Source organism: Anguilla anguilla, chromosome 10 (genome assembly GCF_013347855.1).
Source record: "Anguilla anguilla isolate fAngAng1 chromosome 10, fAngAng1.pri, whole genome shotgun sequence".
NCBI lineage: Eukaryota > Metazoa > Chordata > Actinopteri > Anguilliformes > Anguillidae > Anguilla > Anguilla anguilla.
In genome coordinates, this window is record NC_049210.1 from 40,473,467 (window position 1) to 40,488,954 (window position 15,488).

Sequence of the window (15,488 nt, forward strand, 5' to 3'; positions counted from 1 at the left end):
ACAGAGGAAGCCGATTATTATTAGCAGTGGAGATTAACACCAATAAAAATTAATAACAACAGTGCTGCCTTCAAGAATGATTTGTACAGATTTATACAGCATGTGATGGGATCACAATATAAACCATGGATTCAAATTTACATCTCAGTTCTGTCATGGTTTGGATAATTATCTGACCAATCAGATTCCCCAAAATAAATGTGTTCCCTCTGGTTGTTCCCTCTCATTCACACAACTATTGGCAAGATCATCACACCCCATCCACTGCTCCATCATCACAATCCAGCAGTGCTAATTCATACTATGGACAGCTTACTGTCATTACTGTTATTAGGTATGAATGCTTTGCATGTTCTGATGTTGTAGTTACAGTTCCCACCTGACCTCACTGACAGTTGTCACAAGAAAATACAGGAAGCTGGGTCACTGTAACTGCATTTAAGTTTCAGGGTGCTTTCCGAGGCATTCTTCAGTTTTTGAAGCCTTTGTGTCTCTCTAGACCCTGAGAGTCCCCATAAGCCAGATGAAGCAGAAACACTAGAGGGAGACCAAGACTTGGCGAGAGAGCGTGTGTGCTTCTGCTAACGTCTAGGGGGCTGTCCCCTCCCCCTTCCTCGTCCGGGAGGGGGCCCCTGCATGCGAGGGTGTCCCGGGAGGTGTCCAGGGTCCCGGGGCCCAGGGGGGCGGGTCACGGGCACGCGGGGATTGGATGCAGCCAGCGAAACGTCCTTCTGTAGGTTGACCCCTCCTTTCCCATTGGATGCTGCCCCTGGTTTCCCGGATACCTTAGGGGACTTGGACTTGGCCCCCTGCTCGACTGCATTATCTTGGAAGAAGAACATGCTTTCCCATTACTGGCACTAATAAGGTTTATTACTTTACTTTACTTTAACTCGTTAGATGCTGGTAAAAATGCAAAAAAAAAAACACTGCAGCAGAAACTCAGAAATTATGTGAAATTTCTATGAAACATGCTAACAATCAAAACATGAGTAATCTGCTGGAAAACTGACTGCAGTCTACAAGTTTAAAGTATTTCAAATATCTGACCCAGGTGTACTTAATAATAGAATTTCATGTGCATATCACAGTTGGTGCACTTTCCTGTATGTAATTTTACCACACACGCACATGCACTCAATTCTATTCCCAAAAATGGTGCTGATATGCATTGACCTGTTTTGCAAGCTTTAATAGGCTAGCTCACAAAAAGCACAGCGTGGATGAGGTGGGGCCTTGGGGGCTGGTTTTGGGCTCACCTTCAAGTTCCTCAGAGACGGGTGGGGGCATGAGGGACCTGTTGGGGAGCAGGTCCTCCAAATCCTTCATGACCTGATTGGTGCTGTCCTTGTTGTTCCTCCTGTTCTTCTCCTCGTCTCTTTGCTGAAGACAGAACCGCGTGGGAGAGTAGAGAGACAGGTCTGCTTCACAGCTTGTTTCAGTTAAATGTCGCTGAAAGCAGTCGTTGTCTGCAAAGTAGCTGGTGTTTTATGATTTTACGTCTCAACTTCTAAGACAAGAAAACTGAAGATTTCCTGAACCACAATTCCAAATCATTTCAGCTGTTGTTCCCCCCCAATACAACCCCAACCTTCCTCCTCAACCAAGAAAGGGTTCACAGATGAGCCAGCCAGCAGCCCGAAGCTACTGTACCTCATATTTTAATGAGCTAGCAAGCCAGCTAGCTAGCCCTTCCTAAGCATGCACTACCATCACGCTAACGCAATAAAACTGAAGTAGTACAGAACGAAGCACACATTCACGACTGATTCGTGAAAATTGCTGCAGAAGGTCTTCAATCGTAGGTCATTGCCCAGGTAACACAGCTGGTGAACTATCAGTCTGTCTCTTACTGTGACGGTTACCTTTCATCACACTGCCATTCATATTTTTATTGTGCAGATGAATGCTGTTTGGTGGTAGGACTGCAGTCACAACAAAATAAGTATACCTCTCCGTTCCTCTGTTTTGTTGGCGTATGCTGAATTGCTATTATTTTCAGGAACATTACGTTAGGTTTTCAGGAAGAGTTCCAAGCTGTTATTTAAGAGTTCTGATCTGGTTTTTATTTGTGGTTAGAGTTCTGTGCTGTATTTGAAGAGCTAGCTTCATTCCTACTCACCATCTGCATCTTCTTCTTCAGTTCGGCATTAGCATTCTGATAAGCCTTTGACACCGAATTCAGGTAGTAAATGGCCAAGCTGTCCGTGATGATAAATACATTTGGGCACAGTCAATATACACAGTTTATTTCATAAACACATGTTCAGATGATATATGACCAACAAAACATAATGGGTCCTTAACATCTTAATATAACTGTATTTGTGTTTGGATCTGTGTGTGTGTGTTCTATACTCACACCATGAGCAGCACTGCTGGTATGATAAGTCCAGGGTTAGATGCATAGCTGAACAGAGTCCCCATAAATGCCGGGAGGTCCCTCTCTATGGTCTCCATTATGACATCATACATCTTCTGCCTCCCACTGTTCTTACAATTGAGGAAAATCACAGACCAATCAAACAAATAAATCACAGACCAATATAACACAGAATGCAAACCAAGTCACGCAAACCTAAGGATCACTCATACGTATGTACACATGCACACACACACACACCTGAAGGGGCCGCAGTCGAAGGAGGGGGACAGGGTCATGATGGTGTAGACCACAGGCAGAAGGCTGAGGAACAGCACCAGCAGCAGCAGACCCATGTAGAAGTTGTTGGAGCGGGAGGCCTTGAAGACCCGCTCGTGCGGGACATTACACGTCATCACTGCCCAGCACTGGTAGTACATGGACGTCAGAAGGCGGAGCACGTTGATCCCCACCAATCCCGGGGCGTAGAACGCTCCCATCCTGAAACAGGCAAGGGAGCGTGTTCTGTGATGGACACGACCCGGGACAAAATGGCTGCCCTGCATCAGCCAGATAGAAGCTTTCCTAATCTTCCTATTTTTTCCTATTTTTCCATAAATTGTCTTTGTCACACACTGTCTCTGTAAGAAGACCTAGAAACATCCAACAAAAGTTTCCAGAAAACAAATCATTAGTACTATCCTGTGGTGTTGTATTTACACACACACATACACACATATGTTTATGTGAAATTTACATGTCTTTTAAAATATATATACTTACCAAATCATCCCTTGGTTGAAGATGAGTCCAAGTACATTGCCACTGATATCAAACTCTCCATACGATGGCTAGAACAGTTCAGAAACAAACATATATCTGTTAATGTAACATTACACTACTTCCGATCATTTATTTTAATTGCCCTGCTCAACTGGTTTAAAATGGATGATTAAAGGTGCGGTAAGTAAGTTTGAAGAAGAAGAATTTGTCACACAGAAAATTTTTAATTTTATTTGGTTCTGAGAGATTTGCAAGCTGCCTCTCTCTCCTTTCCTCTTCTTCACCCTCTCTCTCTCTCTCTCTCTTCCCCTCTCTCCCGCTCTCTCTCTCTCTCTCTCTTTAATTACCTGTACCTGACAGTGTCTTGTGTCAGCTTGGACGTGAGGGATCAGCTGGCCTCTGTACTCTGCCAGATGTCACCCCACAGTATTGAATGACATGGACAATGGACCCGGGGAGGGGGGGGGGGGTAGGGATACACACACACACATGTACACACATGCACACACACACACACACACACACACACACACACACACACACACGCATGCACGCGCACACACACACACACACAAAGTAAGCTTCTGATGCACTCAAAGGTTTAGGTGAAGATACCCAGACAAAATAATATACGCAATATTTTTTAAAGATCACGTAAATAACAGAAATTAGGAATCAGTGTTTTGTGATGTCCATGCAATTCACAATAAATTCAAATATGCTTGTCTGCAGGAAAAAGTGGCAATCAACCTGCAGATACAACTGCCAATCACATTTCCAAACCAGCAAATCAAACTGCCAAACCAACTGGCAAAAAAAACCGCTAATTAAAGTCAGAATTCTGTCCCTCAGACAGAAAATGAAGCTAACAAAGATAATGACAGTATTTGTCTGTCACTAAGACCTGAATATCACTGCTGTAAAAAGGAAGTGGTACTTGTGGGTATTTTGGGGGGAAAGAGAGGGTGAGCAGATTGAGGGTGAAGGGTGACGTGTCTCGGCGCGTCTCACGTACGAATCCGGCCTCCAAGTCCCAGCACCAGCAGTAGTTCAGGAAGCGCACAATCAGGGCCCGCAGGAAGTCCCCGATCAGGATGGTCAGGTACGTCACCTGGATGTCAGAAACGGTCAGCTTCACGAATTCCTGCAAAAGAAAACATTTGAAATGAAACTTTCACAGAAACAACACACTTGTAAGAATACATCACAAATCCTTTGTTCAAAAATACAATGGGGAGAGTTACAAGGTTTTGCATGTACACTTGTCCCATTTAACAGATTTTTGAATATTGCACCAAAAACAATATGTACACATCATTAGGTGTGAACCATGGGAACTACAATCCAGTGTATTCTGGGAAAGGTCCAACGAGCATTACTATGCCAACGGCGGTCTCCCAGCACGGCCCGCGGATGACGTCGGCAGGGTCGATGTCGGGCGGCGGGACGTCCGTGGTGTTGTAGTGCAGCGAGTAATTGGCGTAGTACTCGTTCAGTGCCCAGACGGTGGCGTTTTTGATCGACTTCTCCTTCTCCAGCTTGAAAGAAAAGAACATCCAAAAAAAAACGCAATCTTACAAAAACATCAGGAAAACACCCCTTTCCCACATATGAGAGTGGTTATGAGTGGTTACGACAGGCCTTATGCCATGCTTATAGCTGCGGTATGCAGGCTTTATGGAGCAAAGTTCTACTATTCATGTGAAGTTATACTCCATTTTATTTTTCAGTTATATCTACACGTCTTATTTGAATATACATTTCTGAGGGCTGTCAGTGTTTTTGACAACAGGCTACACAGCAGAAGGCTACCTGGCATGTCCCCAGCGCACACCTCATTATTATGGACTCTCCCACCGGTTGACTTGGCACAGCCCGGTTGAGTGACAGCCCAGGTGAGACCGAGCGAGCGACAAAGCCACCGACCCCCTTCGTTTGTACGCGCCCTCGTTACCTTGGCGTTCACTTCGTCGAAAAGGGCGAAGAGGAAGGTGTAGAGGTTTCCCAGGAAGAGGGCGAAAATGCGCGCCAGCTGCCACTTGAGGGCGATGCGGGGATGGTACTCCTCCAGCTCAGCGATCGTCTCGAAAAGGGGCGGGCACACCAGCCCCAGCAGTGACATCACAAACTCAACCTGGAAGTAAAAAAAAAAAGGTCTTACTTTTAAGAATAGCTAAACAAAACAATACTATTCAGAACATTATTTTGGAAATTATCTGTTCTTTTTTTGTTTTATAGATTTTTTTTGGTTTTTACACAGACTCATACGCATTCTGATTCTTCACATCTAAATCATAGAAAATACTTTTGGACCTTGATGTGCTGAGGAAAAAGATGTTTGAGTACTTGGACTGCTTAAAAGAAGCTGAGTCTTTCTTTGAAAAGTGAATTTGATCCAACACTGCCATCTGCTGAGACTCTCTGTATGGAAATATGACAGTATCATTTCTGAAATGTGACGCAACTCAGGGCTTTCCCCAGGAAGCCTGTGTGCTGTGGCATTAACAGCCAATAACACAATAATCAAGAATGCTATAATATACTACACTATACTATACTATACTATACTATACTATACTATACTATACTATACTATACTATACTATACTATACTATACTATATGTTTATCTTAATTTTACACTGTATCTTTACACAGATTCTCCATTAACAGCTCTTTAGATATGATATTAGCTTAAATTAGCAGACACTCCAAACCACAACAACTTACAATGCAGGACCAAATAGGCACATACACTTGAGTAAACGCAAGGGTGAAAAGCGACATAGACCTGGCTAAGAACACCACCAGACCAGAGAGAGTGCACATGCAACATCACCAAAACTGCCGACCAAGAACCAGGAAAAAAGCTCTGGGGACAGAGTTTTGCCAGGAAGAAGAAAGTGCCAGTGCACGCAGGGGTGCTCAGAACAGAGTTGGGGAAGTGATGTCATGATTTTCTTTTACCTCGTTCTTCTGTAACCAGGTCAGCTGATCCGCATCCATGTCGGCGAACTCCTGTGACCTTTTCACCACATAGTAGATGAGGTAGCCACTTCCTCCCAGGCTACAGATGATCAGGACATTGGCCAGAACACGCAGGAACCTCCGTAGATGGATATTTTCATCCTTCTGGTTCTCTTGTTCGTCCACAATAGATTCCTATGGCCATTTACAAATAAAACAAACAAAGGTCATCATTATAAAGAATTGGCACAAACAAGTTAAATTAAGGAAAAATAATTTATCGAAATATTGCATCGTTTAATTCAGAGTAAATCCAATGGAGTCTTTTTTTTCAGTGAATTCAGGTCAGGGAGCTCGGCTACAAAACAAACACACAGAAGCATCGACTAGTCAATCCATCCTTGGTTTTGTATTGTGCCATTTGCATGCTTTTACAGAGTGAAGGAATCAAAAGTAGAGCAAAAAAAAAAAAAAACCCAATCAAGCCCAATATGCAGGATCTCAGGGTCTGGAACACATTAATCTAAAGGTCAATGCCCACGGGCGCCGTTTCTCCTTTTTTTAAAAATGTCCGCCGTCTCAGCGGGGTACGAACTGTGCGTTCCCGGCGTTGGCGCCGCTACCTTGAAGCTGGTGGTGATGGAGGCGAACTTGTTGTCGGCCGTCTCGGCGTTGCCGATGAGGTAATCCCAGCTGGTGAAGAGCTTCCAGGCGAAGGTGAAGGCGCTGTCCTCCCCTCCGTCGCCCCCCTCGTTTGAGTTCTTAGCCATGCTGAGGGAGGGGGGGGGAGGCGGGGTACGGGCAGAGAACACTGAAATCAGTGCGGGATGAAGCATAATTTGTGTGTGATGCTAGGAAATGCACAGGGAGCAGTGCGGTGTTTCTCAGAGGCTGCAGGTTCAAATCCCAGACACAGCATTGCCGTTGCACTCTTAAGCAAGGGTCATAATCCTGAACTGCTTCAGTCAATAACCAGCTGTGAAAATGATAAATGCAGTATAAGAAAAGAAGGAAAAGCGCATGGCCAGTAAGTGCAGAGGCTGCAGGTTCATATCTAATGTGGGTCTGCAAGGAAGAACAGAAACGCTTTTGGGATTTAGTGCCAGAACACAGAAGGACACCATATTGGGAAGACAGAATCCCCGCCCCCGTAATTACTGGCACTTACGTTCTGATCACAACCATGAGGCTGTATCCAAAGGACCCGACTCCCACCAGCAGGTAGGACAGAGGGAGCCGGAACTTCAGGAAGCCGATCGTTCTCTGGTCGTTATAGAAACCGTAAAACAGAACAGAATACTTGCAATAACCCTGTGGGGGAAAATTTAAATGATTAGGTCAGTATATTCCAGTCATGTAATGACAACAACACATGTTTTTCATATTGGAGAACAACATATAACTAACCAAACTAATATTTGAACGTTACCTCACTGAAATTATTTATTAAATAAGAAATTACATGCAAAAAAACACTTCATATTAATATATACCCAGTGATCAAGTAATAAAAACTGTTCAGAAAACTTTACATTTCTGGGATGTCAAAATCCTTCTGCTGAAAAAAATTATAATAATAATAATGATAGAACCATAAACTTAAGTAGAGCCACTAGGTTATGATCCTCACACCAAAATCTAAGAGGACAGAGAAGTCCATGGCTCTGGCCTGCTCTTCCCTGGGCACCGTCTTCCTGGGAATGGTTCCGTGTGGAAGCCCCATCAACAACTGCAAGCACAGAAACACAGCTGAGTTTAACGACAAGGACAGGCCATTCAGCCTGACTAGCTCAAGTCTATTGAGCTGTGAAGAGTAGAGCGATCCAGTCTGGAAGGACAAATATGGGGATGGTTTTGGTAATAGCCGGTCAGTAAAACACCCGACTCATCAAACCAAGTTATAACCATGGTCATGGTAACTCATTAACTGGCAACTGAACAAACATATTTACATTACATTACATTTATTTATCAGACGCTTTTATCCAAAGCGACATACAAAAGTGCATTTCATGGTCATGGACAACTACAAAACACAGGTTCAATAAGGTATGAAACTAATTTTGTACAGCTATTTCAAGCCAAGAACACAGTTCAGTTCACACGGTGAACACTATTCTGACCTAACTTATGCCAAGCCAAACTAGGGAGAAGAACAAGCTACAATATTAGGACAAATACAAATGACCAAAAGTGCTTGAATGCGGTAAATATAATATTTGAGTATCTTCGTTTATTCACAAATGAAGAATGTTCAGGGAGCATTTCATGCCAATGAGGGGAAAACAGGACATTTTTTTAAAGCCGGGATGATTATCACACGTCACCTCAGGGATCACCACCAGGCCAAACATGAAGCCGAAGAGGACTAAGTTCATCCCGTACATCCACCGGAGGAACAGGAAGTAGGAGGCAACAGAGGAGCCAAAATGGCCTGCAGAGAGCAGAGAAACAGCCGGACAAGCGGAGTGAGATGTCACACGGGCAGACACGGTGGCACAGTGGTCAGCACTGTCGCCTCACAGCAAGACGGTCGTAGGTTCGAATCTCAGCTCGGGGCCTTTCTGCACGGAGTTTGCACGTTCTCCCCGTGTTTGCGTGGGTTTACTCCGGGTACTCCGGTTTCCTCCCACGCTCAAAGACATGCATGTGCACTCCTGCAGTTGCCCTTGACCAGTGCACTGGCCTCAGAACTGGAGTTGGTCCCCTAAGTGCTGCACTGTGGCACTCCTAAGTAACTAGGATGGATCAAAATGCAGAGGACAAATTACCCCACAGGGTTTCAATAAAGTATATCTTATCTTATCTTACATTCCATCAGCTACTTACTCATCTGAATAAATTCGACCTCCTGCTTTAAACTCCATTTTCTTTTGCTGAACACTCACTTTCAACTTCTTTGATTTTTCTTTCCCAGGGAATGCATGCCGTCTTAAAATTTTCAAAATCTCTGTTGAACTTGATCCATTTCTGAAAGGAAAGGGGAAAACAACTGGATTTAACAGCCTGACAACAGCAGTACCAAAGCATGGTGATTCAAACAATCAGTCACAGAACAACTACTGGGTAGAACAGTTGTGTATTAATGATCCTTAATTTAGACATACTTCTTAAATTCTCGTCACTCATTTTTTCACTTTTATCTTTAGTATTATTTAGGATTTTTTTTTTCTTTCACCTTGGTATTACAGTTCTACAATGGCTGTTGGGTTTCTTAACGCTAGATACTCTCATACTTCAGATTTTTTTAATTATAGTGCATTGTTGTTAATGTGTACTATTAAACGGGTGAGCACTTTAATAACAACTGAAAGGGCAGTAGAAGATTGTAGGTAAAAGACTGAAACTGCGGGGAGCTCACCTTTGTCATCATCACTTTGTAGGCGTAGAGCTTCCTCCCTTTTCCTTTTCCCAAAGCCCCTTCAAACTTCTCCACAAACTGCTGAGCTTCTCTGAAAGGACAGTGCAAAAAAATACTTCAAGTTTCTATCTCAATAAACATAAACCATAACGACTGGTCATGTAGCAACCAGTGAGCAGAAGCAAGTAATCAGAATATGTGGGACCCCAAAGCATTGTTTAATGATGAAAATGCGTCATTCAGCTCATCTACACTATAAAATGTCATGTGTTAATTCAGCTCTAACAGAGTACATATGAGTCCAATGGGGGCCATACGTACTCTGTAAGAGTTAATTTAACACTGAACATTTTACTGTGTCGGTCTCCCACAAACAGTTTTACAGGGTGATCTTATGGTGGTATTTTTTAAAACATGGTTTAGAGATTGCAGGCATAAAACAAACAGCATAGAGATGAGAAATATAACCTTATGAATGTAATCACGCAAAGTTTTAAAATAAACCTCTGTGGTCAAGTTTACATTACGTAATCAGTCCTTAAAGCATTCATGAGCCATGTACGACACCATTAACAAGACGTGACAGCTTCATATTTAATTCATAAGAGAAACAAGGGCTTTGTTAAGGAAGACCCCGTGAGTTATGTTAGATGCCATTTTCGGATGTGACATAAGCACCAGGTCAACTGACTTCATTTCAGCCCTTTACATTTCCACACAAAAACTTGTGAATAATTTATAAAGATATTTATATATATACCATGCTAATGAAGGTGTTATATATGCTCTATATATACTTTGTGTTAAGTGTGAGTACAATGACTTTCATGACTCTGACACGCAGTCATTCCTCTCTGTCAACATTTTGTTCCAAACATTCGCTTAAAAAAATCCTGCTTAATAAACAAGTTGCATGTTTCCAATTATGTTAACAGTGGCATTTTCATTAAATGACAAGCCTGTTTCCAAGAGAGCTATCTTACAAAATGCCTGTGCGTTGATGAACTGCTGGCTCTTCATTTAATTTCCTATGTGCAGGACTAGCTCTGTTCACCCCGAGCATCCTGCTAACAGTTCTCCCAGCGTTCTGCAAGCGTTCTCGCAACGTTTTTACAACGGTGACGCAGTAACCTCAGGATCACGGGCAGATAACAATCGAACAGAAGGCTTTTAGCATTAGCGGGCTGGGTATCTGTCAGGTAACACCTTTAAGGCGAAGGCACACGAGGGAGAGCTCGCAGGTGTAAAGTATCTCAGGCGAAACCTCGCCCAGCCCTACTTCAGCCTTCAGATAAGACTGGGCTCATTCCTGCATTCATCAATATCATAACCTCGTAATGGATCAACCAAGGCTTTGGTCATGGGCCGGCACCACAAAACTGCTTAAGACCAGCCTAAACAGTTATTAAATAGACTTATTTTGCCTTTAATACTAACTTAGGAATATTTTAGATTAGATAAGACTTTTGTCTAAATTTGTTTTGGTCTTAAAAGGAGGGCATACGTTCAAGGCAAGTAATAATAATTTAATACAATAAATCAGTAAAATGCATTACAGCAATTCCCCTTTTCAAAGTTGATTTTCATCTGGTATTTATTTGCTGCTTTTTTTGTGATATTTGATTGTTTTAGTTAAGCAGCAATTAACAGTGAATGTACTGGAGAAAAAAACTGCTAGCCTCTCTTCTGCTGGGCTTTGTTTGAAAGAAGACTGAATTTTACACTGAAACAGTGCAGAAAACAAAAGTCAGCTGTGCTAAATCTATAGCTACTGATGGCTGTATATGGAGGGGCAGGGGAGGCGAATAGGTGTTTTGGTCAGAGGGGCAACAGGATGGCGGTAACAGAGCTAGCAGGACAGCGGCGAGAGGGGACAGGACAGAGCCGTTACTTTAAGCACTTGAGCCTCCTCTTCATGCGCCAGGGCTTGTTCCTCATGTTGGAGATGAGCTTCTTCTTCTCCTCCACCTCCTCCTTCAGCCGCGCCATCTCCCCCTCCGACAGCGACTCCTCCTCGTCCGACTCCCCGTCCGAGTCGGAGGAGCTGGCGGGAGAGAGCCGTCACGGAGCGGGGTGAGACCACCGCAGCACCCGATGGGTTTCTCTCATGAGTTCATTTCGATACTCGGACTAAGACTACACAGCCCAAGAGACTCACTGACTCACTGACACACAGACTGACTGACTGATGGACTGAGTGTCTCACTCACTCACTCACTCACTGACTCACACACTGATTCACTAACAGACACACTCTCACACACATTCTAAATTTCACTCACTCATTCACTCCCTCACATAGACTACTCACTCACTCATGAACATACACGCTCCCACACACATTGTAAATGTCATTCACTCACTCACTCACTCACATGTTCAGTCTTTCACTAACATACACACTCCCACACACATTCTAAATTTCACTCACTCACTCACTCCCTCACTCACTCATGTACTCACTGAAGCCCGGTCACACATCCTAAAAGCAGAGAGAGGCAGAGCCCGTTCCTCTGCGGTCTAACAGGGCCCATGAGGCCCGGAGCTGAGGCGTCTGGGATTCACCTGCAGGCCTGCTGCGTGTGGCATGGGGAGGGAAGGCGGGGTTACAAGATACTGCACCTGCTGAGATCGTTTTTCTTTTTCTTATCTTTCTCGTTCCCTCTGTCCTTCCCCTTCCCCTTGGCGTCCCCCTGTCCCGTCTTCTCCCTCTTGTTCTGCTCCTCCTTCTCTCTCTTGCTGCCTCCTTTGGCGTTCCTCCCCTTCTTTGGTTTCTCCTCTTCCTCGCTGTCGTCTTCGCTGTCCTGCGCCCCCTTCTTCTTCTTGCCGGTCCCTTTCTTGCCCTTCCTCCTGTTTCGCTGCTCGCCCTCACTCTCCTCATCCTCCTCGCTGTCCTGCGCCTTGGCGGATTTCTTCCTGCTAACTTTTCTCCTCCTTGGCGGGTCCTCATCCTCCTCCTCATCCTCCTCGCTGTCCTGCGCCTTGGCGGATTTCTTCCTGCTAACTTTTCTCCTCCTTGGCGGGTCCTCTTCCTCCTCCTCCTCCTCCTCGCTCTGGTCCCTCCTGCCCCTGCGTCCCGCGGGTTTATTGTTCCTGCCCGCCGCCGGAGAGGCTCTCTGCTGCCTCCTGTTTGGCCTCACTCTTCTTTCAGGTTCCTCTGTCGTACACACACACGCACGCACACACACACGCACACACGCACACACACACAGGGTCAAAACCCAGGTGGAGCACTGCTGTTGTACTCAAGATACTTAAATATCCAGCTGTATAAATGTAGAATATGTAAAACCACAAGCACAACTGCGTATCCATTATGCTACACATCTGTCCATGTTTCTCATTACGCCAAGCTCTACGTCGCTTACCCTATCAACCCTACCAAGTCAATATAAATATACATGACCAGATTTGACCAGCGTAATTCATAGCATAACCCATCTCAAAACACTCATCCTGGCCAATTAAAACTCAGATAAACTCACCTTCATCCTCGCTCTCCACCTGTCCATCAATTTCCATTCCAACTGGGGTTCAGAAAACATGTTGTTAGCAAATACCACAAGCGACATATATCTGTGATCATATAATACACATTACAAGACATGACGCTGCTGTAAATACTCATCAAACCAGAAATGGAATAGACTCGTTCCTGTAGGATGCACACACTCTGGTGTTTTCAAATGGATATAAACCCATAACCCTCACACATAATATAATCAGGCAGGCAGGATGCCTAAGAAGTACCAGTGTCTTGACTTTTCTGTACACTGATTATTCTCCACTTTACTTACAGAGAAAATAAATAGAATGGCATATGTAAAAATGTCTTTGCACAGTAAAATTCCCAGTGTTAAATCAACTCTTACAGAGTACACGTGGTCTTGCCCTGGTCCTGAAATTGGACCATATGTACTCTGTTAAGAGTTAAATTAGCACAGGACATTTTGCCGTGTAGATGGTACGTACCCTCTTCCATTCGTATTTCGATTTCACTTTTCCTTCGCGGCATCGTTGCGCAGCTTCACGCGGGATGGCGGGATGGCGGGATGAGGGGGACGCTGAGACTGACTGACAGGGGAACTCGCGGCGCAAAGAGAATGCGATGTGCTCACTTGCCCCGGACACACCTGCTGTTTAGGGTTTGGCCGCAGTGTCTCCACAGCGACGACTCCAATGCCGTGGCAACGGAGATGATAATCTGAGCCGCGTTCGGTTGTGAAACAAAAGGGAATGTGAAATGGAGGGGCCCTGAAATGAAAGACCACTCAGAGGTTTCCAGTGCACAGGTGATCAGAGTGACGCACGCAGACCTGCGTAAATCCATACACACTGCTGCTCAAACACAGGTAGGCAATTAGCATCCTCACACATGCACATGCACAGTACATCTCTCTCTCTCTCTCTCTCTCTCTCTCTCTCTCACACACGCACACACAAACACCCACACACACACAAAAGCACACGCAGTCATGCACACAATTATTCTCTCTCTCCTCACACATGCACACACAAACACACACATACACACATATACAAACACGTAAACAATCTCACTCTCTCACACACACATGCACAAACACATACCCACATGCACAAACATACACACAGAATATCTCTCTCACGCACAGAGAGAGAGAGAGAGAGAAAAAGAGAAAGAGAGAGAAACACAAACGCACACAGTGGTAATGGAAAGTAGACGTGATTTCCGATTAAAAGGAGTCCTTTCAGAGCACAATGGACTGGCATCAATTACATCATAAAGATCATGTCCACGCTGGCAACGTAGCGCAGCTGGCAGAAACCCAGGTATAAAGTTTCCCCTTAGAAATCTTAACCAATGATTTGTTTGTCAACCAAAACCTTCGCATCCATGTGCCCAGTATTGCCCGCAATCATGAGTAGGCTACAAGGGACACCAGCCCTACAAACCATAGAACAGGTGGTTACATTTTAAAGACTGAATAAAAGCTTAGACATGAAGACAGAATGAAGGGGCATATAATTATCATAAATGGTTGATTATTTTTGCGCACTGGGGGGAAGGATTTTGGTATTGATGTTTCGAGTAGCCTACATTAAACACATTGTAGGCAACATGATTGAAATTAGAGTCCATATATCAGTTCAGTCTTTTTTTAACATCATGCAAAATTCTTTATACCTGTGCTCTATTTAATTTAGACCAACCCATGTTTTTCGAGGGAGCAACATGTCCAACCTGACCTGATTAATAATGGAAAGAAACAGGAACCCTGTCCACTAATGCTATGCTACCAAAGCCGTTGCACTTGCTCAAATTATGCCTGGTATCAACGTGAAACCCGACCCTGCCACTTCAGTCCACTTCTGTAATCCCTTTCCCACCCACCCACTGTCCTTCTCCAGTTCCCGAGAAAACCACCCTGATCCTATAATCCACAATTCAAGTCTCCCACAAATCGCTCCATATTTTCATGTAACCTACATTTAGTCGGTTGACGTCACCTTAAGTTTTCTACGGCAAGGCCATTCGTTCTTCAAATGAGCAATAAGTGGAGTGAATGCCCTGTTCCTCTCTTCAAATGCTGTTTTACTCTTATGTCCTTAACATTTTTTGTGATGCAGTGTACGCAATCTCAATTCTTGGATGCGACGTAGTCTAGGTGTTTCGCTCGCTGTTAAAGACGTCAACTAAGTGACAAACAAAACACTATAACGACAGATAACCCCGTAAGTGAGATCGCGATGCGCAGGTGTTATCATCGTGTTGACGCTGACACGAGGAGACGGCTTGCGGGTGCCAGGCCAGCTCTGGCACCCCATCAAGGACAAACGTTAACAGAAAACTACTGATGCAGGCCGTGCCACGCATAGAAAACAAATAATGCAGCATGTAATGCAGCAAATTGAATACATTTTCACATAGAAAATTGAACCATGTAAATAAATTCCGATTTCTCCTCGAATAAAAGGCAACATACATTCCAACAATTATAAGGCAACATACATGTCCTGCTTCATGCCAACATGC

At 44.2% G+C, this 15,488-nt stretch overlaps 1 protein-coding gene across 2 annotated transcripts; it reads right to left on the bottom strand.

Moving 5' to 3' along the window:
• Positions 1-25: 25 nt before the first annotated feature.
• Positions 26-13,868, bottom strand: tmc2b (transmembrane channel-like 2b). 2 transcript variants are annotated; one of them, XM_035380487.1, is made up of 21 exons: positions 13,445-13,868; positions 12,958-12,999; positions 12,499-12,629; positions 12,095-12,417; positions 11,364-11,516; positions 9,473-9,563; positions 9,000-9,081; positions 8,439-8,545; positions 7,742-7,840; positions 7,280-7,422; positions 6,735-6,882; positions 6,112-6,306; positions 5,100-5,279; positions 4,525-4,683; positions 4,161-4,289; positions 3,146-3,213; positions 2,624-2,863; positions 2,363-2,488; positions 2,123-2,201; positions 1,260-1,383; positions 26-826 (listed from the first exon to the last, which is right to left on the bottom strand). In XM_035380487.1, exons 1-21 carry the CDS (start codon positions 13,485-13,487, stop codon positions 582-584), a joined length of 2,907 nt encoding a protein of 968 aa, XP_035236378.1. In that variant the 5' UTR covers positions 13,488-13,868; the 3' UTR covers positions 26-581. The 2 variants fall into 2 exon arrangements, with proteins under 2 accessions (XP_035236378.1, XP_035236377.1); XM_035380486.1 differs by having other exon boundaries at positions 12,095-12,629.
• Between the last annotated feature and the right edge of the window lie 1,620 nt (positions 13,869-15,488).